This window comes from Urtica dioica, chromosome 1 (genome assembly GCF_054948205.1).
Source record: "Urtica dioica subsp. dioica isolate 48M chromosome 1, U.dioica_male_clone48M_v1_H2, whole genome shotgun sequence".
Classification (NCBI taxonomy): Eukaryota; Viridiplantae; Streptophyta; class Magnoliopsida; order Rosales; family Urticaceae; genus Urtica; species Urtica dioica.
This window is the reverse complement of record NC_142756.1, coordinates 8,256,082-8,277,709: the sequence shown is the minus strand read 5'-3', so window position 1 is coordinate 8,277,709 and position 21,628 is coordinate 8,256,082. Positions and strand designations below refer to the sequence as shown.

At 35.6% G+C, this 21,628-nt stretch overlaps 2 protein-coding genes across 5 annotated transcripts; one reads left to right on the top strand and one right to left on the bottom strand.

The window, feature by feature from the left end:
- The first annotated feature begins 6,235 nt into the window (after nucleotides 1–6,235).
- Nucleotides 6,236–13,708, top strand: LOC149406982 (serine/threonine-protein kinase EDR1-like). 4 transcript variants are annotated; one of them, XM_089610374.1, is made up of 17 exons: nucleotides 6,236–6,635; nucleotides 7,705–8,072; nucleotides 8,171–8,383; nucleotides 8,530–8,718; nucleotides 8,884–9,143; nucleotides 9,253–9,366; nucleotides 9,568–9,657; nucleotides 10,339–10,434; nucleotides 10,557–10,643; nucleotides 11,156–11,276; nucleotides 11,690–11,918; nucleotides 12,221–12,344; nucleotides 12,478–12,497; nucleotides 12,607–12,763; nucleotides 12,903–13,191; nucleotides 13,299–13,371; nucleotides 13,455–13,708. In XM_089610374.1, exons 2-17 carry the CDS (start codon nucleotides 7,839–7,841, stop codon nucleotides 13,532–13,534), a joined length of 2,376 nt encoding a protein of 791 aa, XP_089466500.1. In that variant the 5' UTR covers nucleotides 6,236–6,635; nucleotides 7,705–7,838; the 3' UTR covers nucleotides 13,535–13,708. The 4 variants fall into 4 exon arrangements, with proteins under 4 accessions (XP_089466500.1, XP_089466509.1, XP_089466503.1 ...); XM_089610383.1 differs by having other exon boundaries at nucleotides 6,237–6,635; nucleotides 8,171–8,374; XM_089610377.1 differs by having other exon boundaries at nucleotides 6,237–6,635; nucleotides 8,171–8,374; nucleotides 10,551–10,643.
- Nucleotides 13,709–13,854: 146 nt separating this feature from the next.
- On the bottom strand, nucleotides 13,855–16,319 carry MAX2 (RNI-like superfamily protein). Its single transcript, XM_089610389.1, has one exon. The coding sequence runs from the start codon at nucleotides 15,935–15,937 to the stop codon at nucleotides 13,970–13,972; it is 1,968 nt and encodes a 655-aa protein (XP_089466515.1). The 5' UTR covers nucleotides 15,938–16,319; the 3' UTR covers nucleotides 13,855–13,969.
- Between the last annotated feature and the right edge of the window lie 5,309 nt (nucleotides 16,320–21,628).

Here is a 21,628-nt window from a genome sequence, read left to right as displayed (position 1 = left end):
GCTCTTTAATCGTTGTGTTGAGGGTTTTGAAGTTATTTGTGTGGCCCAGCCGAGTTAGGCTAAAAAAAGGTGAGTACGGCTTAGACTCAAATAATATCGTGCATGACCGCACTTATAACGATTTTAAAGATATTGTTATTAATGCCGCATGTTAATACGGCTAGATATATACTCCAATTTTAGAGACTAGAAAGCGTATAACTCAATGAATACAATAAAAATAAGTCAAATAAAATTGTAAACATTTTTTTACAATTTTATGGAAAATGAAAAAATTATAAAAATAGGAATTCTAAGAGAGAAATGAGAAGTAATATTTTCATCGGAAACGTTTTTTAAATGTGGTCATTCGGGAAATTTCCACTAAAAAAGAATGACCTGTTATGAGCTAAAAAAACTTTATATATTTATGGGAAAATATTAACAATATGCCCGGTGTTTAATCGAAATACGCGATTTATTCCTTCAGTGTCAAGAAATATAAGACATCTCTCCTCAGTTTAATATAAATGACATGTACCTCCTCTAAAATTATGTTATATCACAGATATCATCATTTTCGTTTAATTTTTTACCAAAAAAAAAAATTTGAACTCCCCAAATTGCTCTTAATGAAATAACTCTTTATTTTTTATTTTATATATAAAAAAATTAAATCAAATATTTCTTTATAAAAATTATGGATTTTTTTTATAAAGCGAGGTTTTGATTTTTTTTTAATAAAATAGTAAATAAAAATTTATTTTATGAAGACTATTTTTGGAGAGTTCAAATTTTTATTTTTATTTTTTTTGTAAAAAATAAACAAAAACAGTGGTATTTGTGACATAAATATTTTTATGAGAGGCATGTATCATTTAAATTAAATCGATGATAGATGTTTGATATTTCTGAAAATTAAAGAAATAAATCGCACACTTTTATTAAATACTATGATACTTTTTATTATATACATATTTTTGTTTTGTTTTTAGTACTCATGGATCTTTGCCGTAATAACCCACGAATCTTGCTTTCTGTGGACCCTACACACGATAAAAATGGGCAACCCTTCAAGTGAGTTCTAGCAAAAAAAAAAAAAAAAAAAATTGAGCCGGTCGATTCGGTCCATTGTATTCCTTTCACTCATATCTTTCTCCCTCCGTTTATGCTAATTTTCTAAGAAAGATTCTATGATATAAAAAAATAAAAATAAAAACCATACTTTTTAGCACCAATGATGATGCTCTCTTTGAGCTTTGAACATGTCAAACACACCTTTAGGTTTAATATTTTCATTTCCAAGGACATTATAAAGGAACGAGACTTGATGAAGAAGATTTGAGTGGCCATTGTGATGTGTGTGAGAGACACTTAGGTAATTAAAGGTGCTACTAGCATAGGTCAGTACCAGAAATGTCCACTTTGGCCAAATATTCTCTCTTTATGTAAAGATTTGAGATGATAAAAGAATATATATTGGCTGCTGTGAAATTATAATGTTGCTTAGTCGACAAAGCACTGTAATTCGTGAAGAGTGATAATAACATGCCTCCGAGGCAAAGTGGGCTGAGAAGTTTGCATCTAGCTATTTAAAACTTTGAGCTTATATAACATAATCGTAGTAAATATGTAGCACTATTTGTTATTCATATGAATTTTAATAAATAAAAAAGTGCTACATATCTACCTCAAAGATTCATATGTTTTTTTTAAGGGAGAAAGGCATCAGGGAAGAGGCCTAAATGAAAATTCTCATTAACAAACAGAACTTGACTATAACTATACAGAGATTTCGAACAAAAGCCAGTATCTCATACAACAAATTAAAAGTGTCTTGAAATGAAAAATGAGAATAAGAAGATGACAAAGCATAGCAAAAGAGTCAATGTTTTACTTAGTTCGGAACGACGTCACGAACCCCTCGGACTCATTCAAAGAGATCTTCTACCATTCTTGAAATGAGCACGGAAACTGCTGTGGATTGCCAGACTCAATCTTTTTATTATATGGTTTTGGACTGACCCGACCCAGATTTAAAAATGGTCGGACCGGGCCGATTTTAGATGTGGTCTTAGTTTGGGCTTTAATTTTAGGCCCATAAGCTTGCTCTAGCCTGAAGCTCTCTAAAAGCACAAAACCGGCACAACCCATGCAGAAAATCGGCACCCATGCCCAAGCACAAAACCGACACAACCCAAGCTCAATACAAGCCCAACTATGGCCCCAAATTTTTTAGTTTTTAATTTGACGTTTCTTAGATTTGAATATGGAAAATATCAAGAGTATCCCTCGTATTTAATCGAAATGCGAAATTTATCTCTTCGATTTCTAGAAATATTAGACATATCTCTTCAGTTTAATATAAATGACATATACCTCCCCTAAAAAATGTTATATTACAAATATCACCCTTTCGTTTTTTTTACAAAAAAATAATTTGAACTTCCCAAAATACCCTTAATAGAATAAATATTTATTTACTATTTTATTAAAAAAAAAAATCAAAATCTCTCTTTATAAAAAAAAATCCTTAACTTTTTTTATAAAGAATTCTTTTTAATCTAATTTTTTTTTTTTTTTGTATATAGAATAGAAAATAAAAAATTATTTCATTAAAAGTATTTTGGAGAGTTCAAATGATTTTTTTGTAAAAAATAAACGAAAATGGTGATATTTGTATTATAATATTTTTTTAGGAGAGATATATATTATTTATATTAAACTGAAGGGATATGTCGATTAAACACAGGGATATCGTTGATATTGTCCCATTTGAATATTACACCCCGCTGATTACAGCCAGCCACTTGATTAAAATACATATGAAGTTATGAACACGATTTATGGTATTAATGTTTAAAAGCATTAATATTAATATGGTATAAAGATATATACCATATCAGTACAATATTATATCGTTTGTGAAAATATTTTATTAATGCTTATTAGATACATGTGAATCCGTAACGTGAGTAGAGTATTAACGTATATGCTATATAAAGCTATCAAAATCATATCAGTGCAATATTATACCGTTTGTGAAAATAATACTTTAATGCAAATTAGATACATTTGATTATTAACTTTGCACGTGAATGTGATAATACATATTCGATATTTTATATACAAAAAAGCCTAAATTGATCCCTTAAAAACTCAAAACATGTCCGTAAAAAAGCCCAATTGACAACTTTAGCATATACAAAAGAAAATTAGCAAACTCCTACACCATACAATTTTACATGACAAAACACTACACTATATTATCATAATTAAATAACCTTATACATACCCATATGAAAAAGACCAAAGTACCATTATTTATTAATTTAATTATAAGAGAATCATTTTCCATCTATGTATAGTCATATATAACTATTACTTCTATTAAATATAATATATATATACACTTTACATAGATATGAAGTAAGATATAAAAATATATATTATGCAAGTACTAAATTTGTATATACATCTCTATACGTTTCAAGTGCCTCGACATTTCTTATAAGCATTCAAAAATTATTTAATGTTAGGACTTTGCATACTTGTTTTATTGGATTTGTAGCATCTGATAATAATTTTATGATTTAGAGTATGTACTTTTGGATTTATTTTTATTAAACTTATGTATATTGCGTTTTTAAAAATTACATATGTTAGAGGATATCAGACGATATACATGTCGATATAAGAGGTATATCAATATAAATTGATCGGTACAATCAGTTGTCGATATTGAAATTTTTATAAGATACTAATCGATTTATCAGTGGTAACCAGTATATCAATAAAATTAAAACTTCAATATTGATATCGGTATTTAATCCTCGACGCGCTATAATTTAGGATAGCTAAGGTGATTAATTTAGAGATTTAAGTTCAATATAAAAAAGATAAAATTGGGACGGTAGAGGATCACTTACAATAAAGTCTATCGATCATTAAAGATGATTAAACTATAGTGACTAGTTTAAGGTGAATTTTTGGAGCTTATTGATCTTCAAAAGTGATTTAAAATATAAAACTTACCCAAGCACTAGCGCGCCACTATGAAGAAGCGAGACTAACTTTGGTGACTTCGAACAACGGCGTGGTGGTTCAAGAGCACGACGCGTTGATATGAAGAATTCTTTCCTTTTAAGTGTACCAAAATGCTTTGAATTTGATCTATTAAGCTTAAAATACACGAAGGTAACCAAATATCTGAGAAAAGAATGAAAACTACTAAAATAACACTAACCACTCGAAAATTAGCCACAATATAAGATTAGAAATATATGATAAAAAGTGTATATCTGAGTCCCGATTCCATAAAATTTCCTACTGTTTAAAAAAAAAAAAAAAAACACTTTTCGCATCTCACTTTTTCTATTCAAATTTCCACATGGTTGTTTGGTTTCTCCTCTAATTCAAATTTCATTTCGTGTAAATATTATGATTTTCAACTAACGGATCAGCGGTTAGGAACTCATTTAATTTGACCGAGTAATATTAATGACATGAGTTTCTTTTGAACTTTTGCATTCACAGCTCATTCCATTTGAATCTCTTCTCACTTTAGATCCATTGGTCAAAGACTCAAAGCAAAGTAGCGAATTCAGGTACTATACATGGCAGTTGAATACAGGAACACATATCATACCGTGTTAATAATTATTTATTAAAGGAAAACCGAGTATTTAACAGTATAGTTGAGTTAGTTTATCGGACACATGTCATGTATAGGTACAGCTAAAACGAATCGAATAAAATAAGTCCCCAAATCCCGAAATTGTCATCTACGACCAACTTGACCAAATTAAATGACTCACGTGTACAATGCTTTGAACATGGGTTTAGAGTAGACTTTAGCCCCATTTGACCCATCTGTTCCCAGCCAGTTTTACCAATACCAATATCCCCAATTAATATATATAAACAATGCCTAAATTTACATTTAGCCAAATTTACTTGTTTGACCAAAAAAGACTGTAATGACTGTGGTATCGTTATGTTTCCATTTATGGCTTTGATTTTTATGAAACGAACCAATTCATACGCATAAATATCCATGAAAACTGTGATAAAATTAAATGCATAGATATAAGTGTGTAGTCATTTCAGTTTTATTTTTACCGCATATATTTACTTTTGTGAAATAGGCGCTTATCCAAAAAATCAAGTATATACACTTACACTTCTCAATAACAGAAAAGTTCGAGAGTAATGAGATGGTATGAGTTCAAATTACCATAAAAAATAATAAATTTCAGACAACATTATAATTTTATTTATTATAAAATATATCATTATTTGATTTCGTATTCGCGGTGGTTTGATAAAATATAAGAATTAATATTACATGTAAACATTAAGAAACATTTACTCATACTACACGTACAATTTATACTCATAATTGATAGAGAGTTAGTAATAGTCGCCGAAATTTAAAACATATTTAATACCTAAATAAAAGTTTATATAATAAACAAAACTATACTTTTATATTTCGCCCCATGAAAATACATAGCGTTTAATCTCATATGAAACTTAAGCTTCGATATTATACGATTTCTATCCCAAACTAAATTTGAGCGCTAAGTGAAAATGAGAATTCTTTTTAGACCAAACTGGATTCCGATCCTTAATGGATTGTAATATTCCGCACCAAATTGTGCCGAAATCCCGGACAATTAATTATGACACTATAATTTATTAAAAATAAAAAATATTTGAAACGTAAAATGTAGTTTAGTATTCAAATATTTTTCGATGAATAATACGACAATGAAATTAGAATTCTCGCTCCATGAATAAACTCCCGATACCGTAGACAAAATTCCTATACAGTTTCAAAATTTGTATTTTTATATATATATATATATATACTTTTGTTATGAAGCAAAGTTTGTATTCCGAATCGAATGTCTACCTTTACCTAAACACATTAAAAAATAAAAGAAAAAAAAATGTAATTTGAGGTTGCATGTGATGTGATTTACAGACTACTATTGAGTATTGACATCACAAATTACAAGTTACAACACTTTATATTTCTTTTCACAACAATTAAAAAAAATATATAATAAAAAAAAAAGAGCTGATTCACGCGGAGGAAGGTGTGTGGATGTTGGTCAGCCACCCCCGCGCCAGCTGGCTGTCGGGGAGAGGTCCCCAGATCTCTCTTTCTCTCTCTCCACGTGACTCCCCACCTCTCTCTCTCTCTCTGCTCATTCAATAAAGCAATAAAGAGAAGGAAAAAAAAAAAAAAAGAAAGAAAAAAAAAGCCATCGCTTTCGTCGATCGATCAATCACTAAACACGAAACCTAAAAAAAATCAAATCGCTCTCCCTCCTCATTCCCTCCTTTCTCTCATTTTTTTCCCCTTCACTCTCTCCATCACTGTACACACATACACACACACACACAACAAATCCCTTTGATATATATACACCGACATATATTTATAACACATTGATTAGGCAGACATAGACGCATATCGTTGTTATATCTCCCCTCTCTCTGTGCGCAATGTGTTGTGGTTCAAAGATTGCATTTAGCGTTGGGACGAGTAATTTTGGAAAGTGATGATTCGGAATCGGAATTGAGATTCACTTGTTATTGGATTCGAACGCGGTTCTCGGATTCTTATCCTTTTGGATCTTCTTGCGGTACTAATGCTTCTTTCTTTCTTTCTTTCTTACTTTCTTTCTTTCTTTGGATGTGAGTTGTCATGTTTGGTCGAGGTTTTAGCTTTTCTATTTCTTGATCCTGAATTCGATTTGTTTCGTTTCAGTGTTGTTTGACACTGGCGCTTTTTTATTTTATTTTATTGATTTTGATCCAACTGTTTTTGTGATTGTGACGGTCTTTGTGGAATTAACGAATCATGTACTTGGAACGAGGGTGATTTAGTTCTTGCTGGTACTGATTAGTTGAGGTAGATGTGGTTTGGGCGAAAAAGAATGTGGGGTTTGAAATTGGCGATTTGGAATAGTTAGCTGGGGCGTTTTTGTAATAAGCTTTCGGATTAGGGAAAATAGGTCTTATTGTTATTGCTGTTTATTTGTTTATTTTATTTGATTTGGAGATTTAGTTATTGGATGAAAGATGGGCTTTCTTGGTTGACTAAGGTTTGCGAAATTCAGTTATAGACTGTAGGCAAATTTTTTTATTTTATTTTATTATATATATATATATATATATATATATATATATAGTGGATTTTCCTTGAAATGGGTGGACTATAATCGCATTGTTTCCTAAGAACTACATTGGCATTGGCGTCGACATGATTTGATTGGGCTGATTTTTTTAGTGTTGAGGGTTTGGGTTATCAAACTTGGTTCATGGGTGACAAACGTGACCACTAGGTTGTGCTATTGTTTTTATGTTCTGGAGAACGACTTTGTTTATCTATCCTTTGGTTATTGAAAATTTCCAATGAGACTCTGTCGATTCTTAAAAAATGGTCTTAAGGAGCTCATTTTTAGTGCATTTGTTTTGGCATTGTTCTGATTGGTTTTTTTTTTATGAAAAAGAATTAGGATTGGTGAAGTACATCGAGTAGAGTTCTTTCAATAGGTTATTCATATGAATTGTATTTACTGATTAACTCCACTTGAAATTCTTGGGTAACTTTTGTTTGCGATGTGTCTTTATTTGTCTCTCTATTTGATTCGATTTATTCAATACTAGCCGATTTTTGTTTGGAGTAAAGATTTTATTTCTCTTTTACAGCTTTCATGCCTTCTAGCTTGAAGACGTCAACACCTAACGTTGTTTTGCTGCTTAAGAATCTCTTTTCTGTCGAAATTTCTTGTATGGGATGAGAAGCGAAGAGAAATGATTTTGGACTCCAAATTTCTAAAGAGATGGAGGAAATACGAGATGACGCCGGGCCAAGTGAGCAGGGGCCTTCTAATTCTTCATGGTGGCCTTCAGATTTTGTGGAAAGATTTGGATCTGTTTCTTTGGGCACTCAAGATGAGACCTTAGGTACAGAATCTCAATATGTATTGTCGTCGTCTCAGAGAGCATCACAAACTGTGTGGCAGACTGGAATGCTCTCTGAGGCAATTCCAAATGGTTTCTACTCTGTCATCCCGGTGAGAATCGCTTAACATTTAGACGGTTACAAGTGGCTCAGCCTCAAAGAAGGATCAGGGCTTAACTTTATGAGATTGGTGGTTAAAAATATTTGCAGGAAAAAAGGCTTAAGGACACTTTTGATGAAATCCCAACTGTTGAAGAGCTTCTTGCTCTGAGGGCGGAGGGTTTTAAAGCTGATATTATTCTTGTTGACACTGCCAAGGATAAAAAACTTTCTATGCTGAAGCAGCTCATTATGGCTCTAGTGAAAGGGTTGAACTCTAATCCAGCTGCCATGATAAAGAAGATAGCAGGACTGGTGAGGAAGGTTTAGTGCTCTCATCAGTCAATTACATTTCAATCAAGAGAATGAAAAAAAAAATCCCATGGATAGTTCAAGAGCCATTTAGGCTTCCTTAATTATATCTCTAGCTTAAGAGCATCATACTAATGGCTTTGATCCATTTCATGAAGGTTTCTGATGTTTACAAACGACCAAGTTTAGACAGTCCAGCAAAAGCTGCACTAGAAGAAACCTCACACTTGTTTGAGAATCGAGGTTTGCAATTGCTGGGGCAAATTAAGCACGGTTCATGTCGCCCTCGAGCAATATTATTCAAAGTCTTAGCAGATAGTGTGGGTCTTGAAAGTAGTCTTGTGGTGGTAAGTTCTTGCGGTGGAATGTCCTTATATTCTATCTGTAATTTTTTTTTTCTTTTCATAATTATAGTTGCAAGTGTTTCTTCAACTTTCATGGTAACAAAATTTTCCTGTTTTATCTCTTATGATTGTAGCTTGTTTCTAAAGGTGGTGTTTATATGTGATTAGGGTTTACCCAATGATGGTGCTGTTGAGTGTTCTGACTCATATAGGCACATGTCCATCATCGTTGAGTTGAATTCTGTTGAATACCTGGTTGATCTTATGCGATTCCCTGGTCAACTATTGCCCCGAACCACCAAGTCAATTTTCATGACTCACATTTCTGCAGCTGGCGAGAGTGATTCTGCTGAAAATGACTCTTGTGATTCTCCATTAGAACCAAACAGTCCTCTATATGGGTTTTCGGAGAGAGTTGATGCTGACAGGTTAGCTGGTTGAAAATTTTGACTTCCCATGTACCATTGTTTTAAAATCAGGATTTACTCAATGATGTGCAAGAAGCTGCTATGTAATGACTCTTCTCTATGTTGCCAGTAATGAAAGAGATGATAGCCTTCAGTTGCAAAAGAGGCTAGATTCAAATGTACCTGGTCAGTCATTGCGAAACATGATGTTGCGATCGGCATCCTGTATAGACAGAAAATTAAGGTAATAATATAAACTTATTGTGCAACTTCAGCTTAAGACTAAAGCTATGAGACTTTTTGGATGGCCTGTTTACATTCCTTTGTATTTTTTTTCCTTTGTTTCTTCAACTTGCTTTCACATTATCTTTATAATATAGATTCACAAGAACACTTGCTTTTGTATTTATTTTATAAAATTAAATTTATTTTTTCAATTTCTTAGTTTATCTCATAGTGAACCAAACATTGCGAATTCATTTTGGAGGCGCAGTCGGAGGAAGGCCATTGCTGAACAGCGGACTGCTAGTTCTAGGTATTTTTTTTTATATCCGTTCTGTGTTGTAATACTATCGCTAGTTGAATTGTCTCATTGATACGAATAGTTTGGCGGAGTTGACTTGTCTAATTATTCTAAGGAAAAATTGTACAAAATAGCCATTTGAAACTTGTTGATTAGCAAAATAGCCAAGGTTTCAACTTTTCAGCAAAATAGCCAAATGTGCATTTTCAAAAAAAATTTGACAGCCAGGATTATTATAAGCCATTTAGCACTTTCAAAAAATTAATCTTGGGTTCAAAAAAGATTTTGAAACCAACTTGCTGCACATTTTGGCTATTTCACTCAATTAAGACAAACTTTGGCTATTTTGCAAATTCATAACTTTAAATTGGCTATTTAGCTATACCAATGCAATTGTAGCTTTGGTTTGGAGTATCACTAGATAAAATTTGATAAACTACTTTTTTCCCTTACCTGAATGATTTGGTTGTCAAGGTTGGTTCTTCTGTCTTGTGCCATGACCGCAAAATTGGAACATTTAAGAGCATCACGCTAGCTGAATAGCTAAAACTTGACTTAATATAGATGAACTGTTGTTCTCGGGACGCTTTTGTTCTCATGTACAAAGTTACATTTTTTTAGTTTACCATTGCAGATTTTATCTATCTCCTGTCTTAGTTTGTCAGTTTATGTCATTTTTTTTTATCTCTGCAGCCCAGAGCATCCTTCAGTACGAGCTCGAGGACGGTCATTGCTAAGTGGTGATAGAAAATCATTCAGAGGTTATGGCGATGACATGCCCACATCAAGGTTTCATCTTTATTAAACTTGGTCCCATTCGCCTTTAATCTAAGCCATGTGGTTGCTGAATCTCTTTATCTTCTTATCCTGGTGCAAAATGGGTTTTTGTGCCAATTAAATTGCAGCTACAGGTCAGATGGCCCATCGACATCAGATGCTCGTAGGATAAGAAGAAGAAGTATCAGTATCACGCCTGAAATTGGTGACGATATAGTAAGGTTGGTGTTCCTTGTGCTATGCTGAAATCAATTTTTTTATTATTATTATTGTTGACAAATTGTTTATACCCTAACGCGTATTTGACGTTATTGCTGTATTTGCATCGTTTATGTACAAACAAAAGTCCGTTTTTTGCAATAACTATATCATTTGGAATTTTCGTTTCACCCTTTTTGTGTAATTATGGCTGCTGCCTTCATCGATATATAAGTGGTTATTGTTTAAAAAAAAAAATAGTTTATTGGTAAAATTCATGTTATGTTCATTACATCCTCTTTTAGTACTTTAAGTACCCATGCGTTCGACATGTATGGTGAAGGCCACCCGTCTTTTGATAAGTCAAGTAATACGTTTTCATTGGAATAACCAAGTACCATCACTATTTGATCTTTTAAATGATTTATTTTCAATAAATTTGAAAATTAGGGAATGTTTATAGTAACATTTCTTACAGGTAAAATTCTATGTGACTGAATTGCTTTTACTAATTTTGTTTGATTTAATTTCAAAGGGCTGTGCGTGCTATGAGTGATACACTGAAACAAAATCGCCTTCTAAGAGAGCAAGGTGTTGATGGATCCTTTTCAAACCCTTCAGATGAGAGAAGTAGTGGTTCCAATGTACAGACGAATGTGAGTACTTCACCATGTCAGAACCGTATGTATTTTTTGTTTATTGTTTATTGTTTATTGTTTGTATGTGGCATTCTTGAGATAAATAGGAGCGTTTTGGCAAACCATAAAGTGACAGTTGCTAAACTGTTAAAACCATTGGCCATTACTTGTGTGTGTGTGTGTGTAGGCTGGTTGCCTTATTCATGTTTATATATGCATCTTTGTTAGTCAACGTTCCTTGGTTTAATAAAAAGGCACATTAACATACAATGTTTGCTTCACAATTTTGTTATGATATGGTAAATTCTTGTGTATGGTAAATTATTGTTAGTTTAGTTGGAACTTGGAAGTAGTCGGAATCCCAGTTTTGTTAACACTGAACTGCATCCCTTGGCATCAAATAATAGTCAGCTTTATGCAATCTTTTACAGGACCAAATAAGTTCTCAGAAAGCAATGTCATTGCCATCATCTCCACACGAGTATAGGAGTCAAACTTTGGAGAGAAGTGGGCATTCAGCTTGTAAGGAAAATGAGGAATTGGTCTCAACATGGCAGAGGGTTCTTCAAACTACTATGTGTAACAACAGCACTTTGTTACCGTACCAAGAATGGAATATTGATTACACAGAGTTAACTGTCGGAATTCGTGTTGGGATAGGTAAGTTGACTACCAAAACTTGGCTATGCCTGCTTCGGCTTTGAAAATTCAAGGTCTGCGTTTTGGTGGATTGTGTAATCTAGCTGGATTGCTTTCACCAGGAGAGGCAATAAAGTAGGGTTTGCCCTGCATTTGGTGTCCTGTATCTCTAGTGTTTTACAATTGCACTGTATGTGTTTTGAGAAAACAAATAGAGTTCTTTAACATTAGTCTCACGGCAGGGCAGGTGTATGCTTTCTTTATTTGTGAAATAATAAACGTTGTTTTATTTTGTTGATGATCTTTATACGTTCTGTATCAAGGGTTCTTTGGAGAAGTCTTCCGTGGCATGTGGAATGGAACGGACGTAGCAATCAAGGTTTTCTTAGAGCAAGATCTAACTGCCGAAAACATGGAAGATTTCTGCAATGAGATATCCATTTTGAGGTACTCTAGAACATTGATCCTTGGTGTTCTCTGGCCACATGTTAAGAATTATCTTCCCTCAGTTTTCATTTGTCAAATAGTGATTGTCTTGTCTAACCTCAAGTTCTTTGTATTTTGTGTTCGGGGATCCCAGCCGGCTCCGACATCCTAACGGTACTACATCTTTATTTGCTGATTTTCAACTGTTACATGATGTTCAACAGTGTTAGAACCTGTACTCCTAAAAGTGTGTGTTGTCTTAAACATTCGCTGATATCTGCAGTTATTTTATTTCTTGGCGCGTGCACAAAGCCTCCTCGTCTGTCTATGGTTACCGAGTACATGGAAATGGGATCATTATATTATTTGATCCACGTAAGTGATCAAAAGAAGAGGCTTAGCTGGCGAAGAAGACTAAAAATGCTACGAGATATTTGCAGGTAGGTTCAGATCTATGTTGGCGTAGAAGAGAGCTTATCATCTTTTATGTATTACTACAGGAATGGCTAAAACTGAATTCGTTCAAGTTTAAGCTATTACTATACGTTGTGTACCAACCGAAACCCGTTTCTGTGACAGGGGTTTGATGTGCATACACCGGATGAAAATAGTGCACCGGGACCTGAAAAGTGCGAATTGCCTGGTGAATAAGCATTCGACAGTGAAGATCTGCGATTTCGGGCTGTCGAGAATAATGACGGAAAGGCCCATGAAAGACTCTGCATCTGCGGGAACCCCAGAATGGATGGCGCCTGAGCTCATCCGAAACGAACCATTCACCGAAAAATGTGACATATTTAGCCTCGGGGTGATCATGTGGGAGCTCTGCACTCTACACAGACCCTGGGCAGGTGTACCGCCTGAAAGGGTATGATATAATCTTTGCGATCTTTAAATTTTGTGTTAGAGTTTCATTTACTCAATAACCATGTTCCGATTATAGACGCTTTAAACGTGTTGTTTTGTGTTGTCCAGGTAGTCTATGCAGTTGCTAATGAGGCATCCAGGCTGGAGATTCCTGAAGGTCCATTAGGCAGGCTAATTTCAGGTTAGATTTCTGAAGCCAATTGTGATATTAATTATTTTTGTACTTGTTATGAGAATTAAGATGGGTTGCTCCTCTGATTGCAGATTGTTGGGCAGAAGCGTCGCTTAGGCCGAGCTGTGAAGAGATACTTACGCGATTGGTGGACTGCGAGTACTCTCTTTAGTCAACAATTTGTTCTTTGTTTTTGTGTACAGAAACCATCGGTAGAGGTGTTTACCTTTGTATTCTCGGCTTCAGTTGTATACATTAATGAGTTTTTTTTTTTTTGTTTTTTTGTTCTGTCGTCATTGTAAAATCTTAAAACCCCGTGTTCTATAAATTTACTTTTTTTTTTTTTTTTTTCAAGTGCTGCCAATGTGAAAACCAATCCATCGTCATCCTGTTATTGTGGCAATCAAATCAAAGTCTTGTGCGAGTAATTCCAACCAACTCAAGATTTTAATCTCATCCACCTTGTTTTTCAACTCATCGTACCCGCAGTCATCAATCAATCAAACATGTATAAATGGCATGCCAACAGCAAATGTTCCAACTAATAAAAAAAAAAAACTTCCATTACAAAATCTTCCTCTTTATTTTTTTTTTTTTTTATGACTAGTCAATCCTCAATGGGACGACTGTTAAGAGCGTCCTCGAAGCGGCAACAGGAATCGACCCTCATCTCGGTGCTCATATCGTTCTCGGGAGCGGGATAGTAATCCCCTCGGAGCTGCACGTCCCTGAGATTGGGAATCCCGAGGAGGAAGTTCATGAAGTGCTCGTGCGCGGTCCCGTGGATGAAGAGCTTCCTGAGAGTGAGGCACTCGGCCAAGAGGCCGACGGCGGGGAGAGACACGCTCCTCTGGTTCACGTCCCGGTCCTGCGGCGGCCAATAGTCGAGCTCCTCGAGGCTCAGAACCCCTATCCCGTTGAGGAAGAACCTCTCCCACAGGCTGAGGTCCATGAGCCCCGAGGGAGCCGTGAGCACGTACCCGATGGTCTCCCCGCAGTCGAGCTCCATCTTGGCCAGCCTCGGGTAGGCCGCCAGCGTGCTGAGCCCGAACGCCGCCTCGCTCGGCTTGTGCCTCCTCCGACAGTCCCCCTCGATTTTGATCGTTATCGACCCCAAGTTGGGGCAGTCCTCTAGCCCCGCCATGGGCAGCGGAGACAGAAGCTCCCCGACCCTGACTCGGAGCGAGAGGCTCTCGAGCCTCTCCCAGCACGGGCTCTCCTCCGCGTACCTCGTCCTCTTCCGGCCCCGCCCCTCCGTGGCCCACACGCAGTCCACGTGGAGCCGCAGGATGCGGTCGCGGATCGGCTCCACGGCCGAGATCGTGGCCGCCGCGTCCAGCCCTCTGCAGCCCTCCACTCGGACGTCCACCAGCGTGCGTCTCAACAGAGTCGCCATTGTTCTCAGCCCGTTGCTTGTGATGGCGGGGCAGTCGGTGACGTGGAACGTCCTCAGGGCGTGGCAGCCGCGTCCGATCTCGATCAGGCCCAGCTCCGTCAGGTCCGCGGAGCTTCCGATGGTCAGCGACCGGAGCGAGTGGCAGAGGGCAACGCCGTCGAGCCGCGACCCGGCCACTCCCGAGCACACTCCCTGGAAGTGGCCGAGGGCGAGCGAGGTCAGCGCCGGGCATTTTCCGGCCAGAATCTCCAGGGAGACGCCGCTGTGCTTCACGCTCTTTCCGACCTCCATCACCAGCTCCTCGATCAAGCTCAGCCCCGAGAAGAAGTCCACCATCGCCGCCCGGCTGATCCGCGCCTCCTCTTCCTCCTCCTCCGCCGCCGCCGCCTCGTCCTCGTTCCGGCCGGCGGAGAGGTGGAGAATCCTTAGCTTCGGACACCCCTCCGAGATCGCCGTCAGAACCTCGTCGCCGACGTGGCCGAGGTATCTCGGATCGAACCGGCAAGCGATCCGGAGATCGGTTAAATTAGGGCAAGCCTCGACGACGGCTCTGATCTCCACGTTCTTGAGCCCCTCCATCAGGAAAGGCGTTAGAAGGTTGAGTTTCGATAGCGACCTCGCCGTGGCGGGGAAAGCTTGCAGAATCGGAGGCAGATCCTCTGTGTAGTAGTAAAACTCTGAGACGTCGAGAGAGGTCAGAGAAGGGCAGCTCTCGAAGAGCGCGTGGAAATCCTCTCCCGGCTGAGCCGCGTTGCTCTGCAAGAGCTGGTGCCACCGCACGAGCTTCGCGTGCCTCAGCCCCGGCCACTGCGGGGCCAGCGCGTGGATCGTCGCCGCCGAGCGCGCGTACACCGTCAGGGACTTCACGACGGGGAAGGCCACGCGCAGGCGGTGCGCGAGTAAGGCCGGGTCGAGGAGAAGCGCCGAGGAGCCAGAGAGGAGCGCGTGGCCCCACGGGGAGATCAGCGAGAGGTTTAGATCCTCTACGGCGGCGAAGCACTGCGGGATCAGGTGGAGGTCCCGCGCGTTGCCGCGAACCGCGATGGTCACGCGCGTGGAACGCTCCAGCGACCGGAATCTTCTACACGCGAGCGCAGCGCAGTTTCGAGTCCGCGCGTCGGAGATGAACGAGAAGATGTTCGACAGTATCGCCTCCGGTAGGTCATTGATATTCGCCATTGCGTATGAATATAATAATATAATATATCTGTGTGTATAGGTGTATGTGTGTGTGTGTGTATAACTTGGATTTCCAGTGAGAGAAAAAAAATGGGAGGAGCGAGAAAATGGCAATCAATCAGTCACGTAAATATATGATTAGATATGGAATATAAGGAGGGTTTCGGGGGTGTGAGATTCACGTGCCGAAACGGCGAGTGAGGTGTGTGTTTGGGAAGTGTGGTGGGTTCAGCAGATGAATGGGGTGATGTGGGACGAGTTTATCCGGTTGTGTGATGTTTTGTCCGGATACGGAGTATTTTAATTTCCTCTTTTGACTTTATTTTCATCTCTCTCTATCTATCTGCTATTCTTTAAGCTTGTGGACGAATTATCCATTACAATAAAATAATGATTTGTGAAAATAAAAGCGGATAATTGGAGAAAAATATATGCTGTACGTTTTGTAGCATTTATATTCAAGTTAATTTTTTTTTAATACAAATTTGTTAAGCAGATGAAAATAGCGTGATCATAACTTTTTTTTTTTTTAAATGGTATGGTTTAGGAGCTAAGACCAACTCCAATAAAAGATATTTAATGACAAATTTGGTGTTAAATATCCTCAACTACATTCTACAATTCACACTATCTATTAGTGTGGCTATAGTACCACACTATCTTCTCTCTTTTTTTTTCTTTTTTTTTTAATATTCTATTCTACTTTAATTGGCTACCAAACTTATTAAAATATTTATTAATAAAAAAACTATTTAATTTTAAGATTATACCAATAGAGAATCAGAATTGAGCACCACTCTGACATTGGATCTGAGCCCCCAAATTTTGAGAGAATCAGAATTGAGCACCACTCTGACCTTGGATCCGAGCCCCCAAATTTTGAGCCTGCGATAGTGCTCTGATTATTCGAGAACTGGCCATCAATCGTTGTACGGATAAGGACGCCAATGCCGTTAGGTCTTGATTGATATCATTCCAGCCAAAATTCTCAACCTCCCTATTAGCTTTCGTCGTCGCTTCTTCTGTGTTCATTTAGGCACGTGAATCTTTCAGCTGTCGCGCGATTGCAACGCGGAACGTGTAGGTAGCCATTTTACTTTGATCGGTGAGCGAAGTTTTGAGTCCTTCTGCCAGTTAACGTTATAGATAACGATCATCCACCCGTTTGCCAACATGTGGCAAAAGACCCTTATGGCTAGTGCATGGTTCCGCAAATTCCAGGCTGCTTTGTGGTCTAAACGCCTCTACTGGGACAGAGCGGAGAAGCCTCCTAGGGCAATGAGGCCGAATGGGGGTAAAGGACGGCGTTCTGTTCGGGATCCACGAGATGATTAAGCAGGGTTTTCTTTATAGCCTGCTGAGAGATTAGTCATTACAAGCTTGTAGAAGAATTATACATTACAATAAATATAATGAGTTGTGAAAAATAAAAGCGAATAATTGGAGAAAAATATATATTGTACGTTTTGTAGCATTTATATTCAAGTTTACTTTTTTTTTAATACAAATTTATCAAGAGGGTGAAAATAGAGTGATCGTAATTTTTTCTTTTTAATGGTATAGTTAAATTTAGGAGTTAAGGCCAACACCAATAGAACGACAAAACATCAAATTTAGCGTTAAATACCCTCCAACCACACTATAATTCACGCTATCTTTTAGTGCAGCTACAGTATCACACTAGATTTCGTGTTGAATTGTAGCACACGGTAAAACTTTCTCCTTTTATTTCTATTGTACTTTTATTGACTACCAAAGTTATTAAATATTTATTAATAAAGAAATTATTTAGTTTTAATTATATAATAATAGAGAATAGTATTCTAATGTGAAATTTAGTGTTGTGGTTGGAGTAGAAAAAAAAATTAGCGCTATAAACACATTAAAATAGTGTAAGTTTAATACTAAATTTGAAGTTGTTGGTTGAAGAGGGCCTAAGTACTTCAAATTCAAAGTGCACTTAAATGAGTTGTCGACACAAAAAGAGGCAGTTTAGGCTAAATGTGTCAAAATGGCTGGGATGGTCAAACCCTTTTATTAGAGGGTCGGGCCGGACTTAAAGAATATGACCTAGGCCCAAATCAGGACCAAGCCCTCGACCCTGCTCGATACTCGGGGCTGAGGGTCGGGTCCGGGCTTGAAAATGGCCAAAGCCGAGCCTTAAAAAGCCCAAATTATAATTATGAAAATAATATAAAAAATATAATTTTATTCAAAATAAAAAATATGTTTGTAAAAAAAACATTAACATCATTAATATAAAAATTAAATTTATATGTCAAAAGTACTTTTTATACATAAAAACATAAATTTGAAACAAAAATATAATATTATTTTATTTTATTTAAAAAGGGTTGGGCTCGAACCGGTCCTAATTAGAGTACGCGTTGGACTTTTTTAGGGCTTGACCCTTTCTGAAATCTGGTGTGACCCAACCCTTTTTCGAAAAGAGCTGGACCGGTTAGTCCACAGACGGTCTGACCCAATTGACAACACTAGTTTAGGCTGAAAGGGGTTACATGCTTATAACTCAATTTTTTTTCTTCTCATTTTTGCTAATTTTTCTCTTATCTTAAAAATTTACAAGTTAGTCTCTCTTAATTTTTTTTTTAATCACACTAAACCCTCCCTTAGTTTACACCTTTAGCTACGTCTGTTATAGACATGGTCGGTCCCAATCATTGTTGATCGAAACATAAAAGCGAAATTTTACATAAATAAATAAATTTAAAATAATAGTATAAATTTTTAACAACTATATCTAACTACCCTACGTATGGTATTTAGCTATGTGCGGTAATAGCTGTTCACACACACACATATGTGTATATATGTGTGTGTATATATATATATATATATATATATATATATATATATATATTTGCCTTTTATGTCGATATATATATGCGATAAATGCGATAAATTGGATATTTGACATGACTACAACGGATAATTTAAACATTCATTGATTAATTCGTCACGAAGTGATAAATTTAAATTAATCTGTCACTTTATATATATCCCTTTCTCATACAAAACACCACCATAGATTAGTTTCCACGATTCTCTCTACCTTCTAGTACTTATCTAACATTTGCTTTAAGTACAGCTATAATATATGAATTAAACCTATGGTGAAAAGACAGGTATAATTGAATAACTATAGAGCGCATATGTTTAGGAATTTGTCACCAAACACAAATATTCGAGCATCTAATATGAAAGCATAACCTATGAAAAAAAAGGAAATAATAAAAACTATTTCCAACATTAATGCTATTGCTGGGGTGTATTGGGGATCCCTCAATTATATGAGCCAACTAAATTGGTTGAAGGATAAAATCTGTTGTTCAAATATGAAGGCGAGTAATGAATAAGAACAGAAGAACCCATCTTTCCTCTCTATCACATATTACCAAAGGCAAAACACAAACGTGATATAAGCTAATAACCATTCAAATTCCACCACCTCAACAAACGTGACTCACAACCACGTCTAAAATAAAATAGTGTACTGTTTTTTTCTTCTTTAAAAGAACACACTTAATGTCTTGAAGTCTTAAACACACTTTAAGCGTACGAGTCTCTAAACTAATTTCTTTTATTTGATGACTTTGAATTTTTGAAGGACTCATTTCCTCCAAATTGTGTGGATGAACTTTTGGCCCGACAGGCCTTGTTAAGGAACTGTCCTGGAGATAACTTTCTTTCTAAAAATAAAAAAAATCTTGAACAAACATGACCGAGGAAAATATCATCTCTTAGGTAGATCATTTGGTAAAAATGCGATTAACATTAAATTTATGGAATTTGAACATAAAAGTTTAATTTAACTTATTATATACATGTACTATGAAAATTTTCTTCTAGAATAATTAGCCACATTCTTGATATTCTGTCATTCATGAAACGTTGCTTGGTAAGTGAGTGGTTAATATGCTCGCACAATTATGTCTAATTATATGGGCATAATCATTTGATGTAGACACTTGAGAAAATAAATATATATATATATATATATATATATATATATATATATATATATATATATATAAAGCACCTCGGCACTGTTCACGTTGACTCATTTCACTGTTAAGTCTACAGTGAACGGACAGTTATGCCCTTTCAAAATTACGAAATTACATGTATACCATTGTACGAAAATAACACTAAAAAACTCAATAAATCACAAAACTGTCTCTGTCTTCTGAACCTCTTAAAATTACAAAAATGGCCATCAAGCTATCAAATAAAAAAAAAGTCCAAAGATTTCTGAAAACAAACCATCTGATACGGTAGTAAATTTATGGATACATGACGAATCTAAATTTATGTGGATAAGTGGTGACTGTTCGAATGCCTCAATGTTTTGGTATGTCTTTTTATGTATATATATGTACATCAACCCTGTAAAAAAAAAAAGAATTTTGTAACTAATTAGGACACCTTAAACTCAAGGTTTGAGATTCAGCCCACGTTTGAAAAGTTTTAGAAAAAATAGTCAATTACATTAGGTGGCATGAGGTAATTAAATAAAATTCTATATTTGTTCTTAAATAAATATAACGTTTTTTTTTTCTAGATTCATCATTTTCTCTCATTGTTTTTTAATTCGTCACTTTCTCTCTCCTACTTTTTTTCAAACATTTTTTTTCATCAAAACTTCAAAAATTCATATCTATCTCATACGAACTCGAAATTGAGTGATTCCAAATCCTACAGATTCGTGGCGCCGAGATCTTCAAAAATAGATCTATTTTTTTTTTTTTTATGAAAAATCATATTTACGTTTCCATTTATTTTCAGATGATTTCCGAAAATTTTCAGTTATTTGTATATCTAATGCAGTGACGTGATTTTTCTACATCTATGACATTAAACATGATTTTTCATCAAACACAATGGATATGGTTTTTTGAAGTTTAAAAAAGTGTAGGAAAAAAAGTAGGAGAGAGAAAGTGACGAATTTGTTAATAGATAAGGACAAATCAGACTTTTTTTTTTTTTTTTGCTTATTAGTCCGTTTAGCTATATTCATAAAGTTTGGCAAACATGGGCTAAAATAAAAAAAAAAGTTTGCTTTTTGATCATATTTCTAAAACGCCCTAAAAAATAACACACACACACACACACATATATATATATATATATATATATTATTTTAGTGTACTTTTAGACTCATGTAAAAGAAGTATAATTTTTTTTTTTTTTACATTAACACTATTTTAGTTTGATTTTTACTCTAATTATAATATAAATTTTGACAGTAATCTTTATTTTTGGTACAAGAGAATATTAAGAATATGTTTTTAATTTAAATGATTTAATTTAATTATCCACTAGTTAAATGTCTAATCTAAATATTAAACACTTCAATTTAATATATAAATTGATTAGATTATAATAATGCTAAATTATTTAATGTAATTTATAAAAAAAAATTAATGTGCCATTATTCATGTGATATATAAAAGGGCAGTGTAGCAAAATAGCCAGTTTGAAACTATAGAATTTGTTTTTAGCCTATGTTTCATAACTTTTAGGGAAATAGCCAACGTTCTTAGGTGTCAATAATTAATAGACTAATTTGCCCTTTTACTTAATCAAATGGAAATAATGAATATAATTATATTAAATAATAGACAATAACGATATAAAATAACAAACAATTTCAAAATTGTTATACGTAGC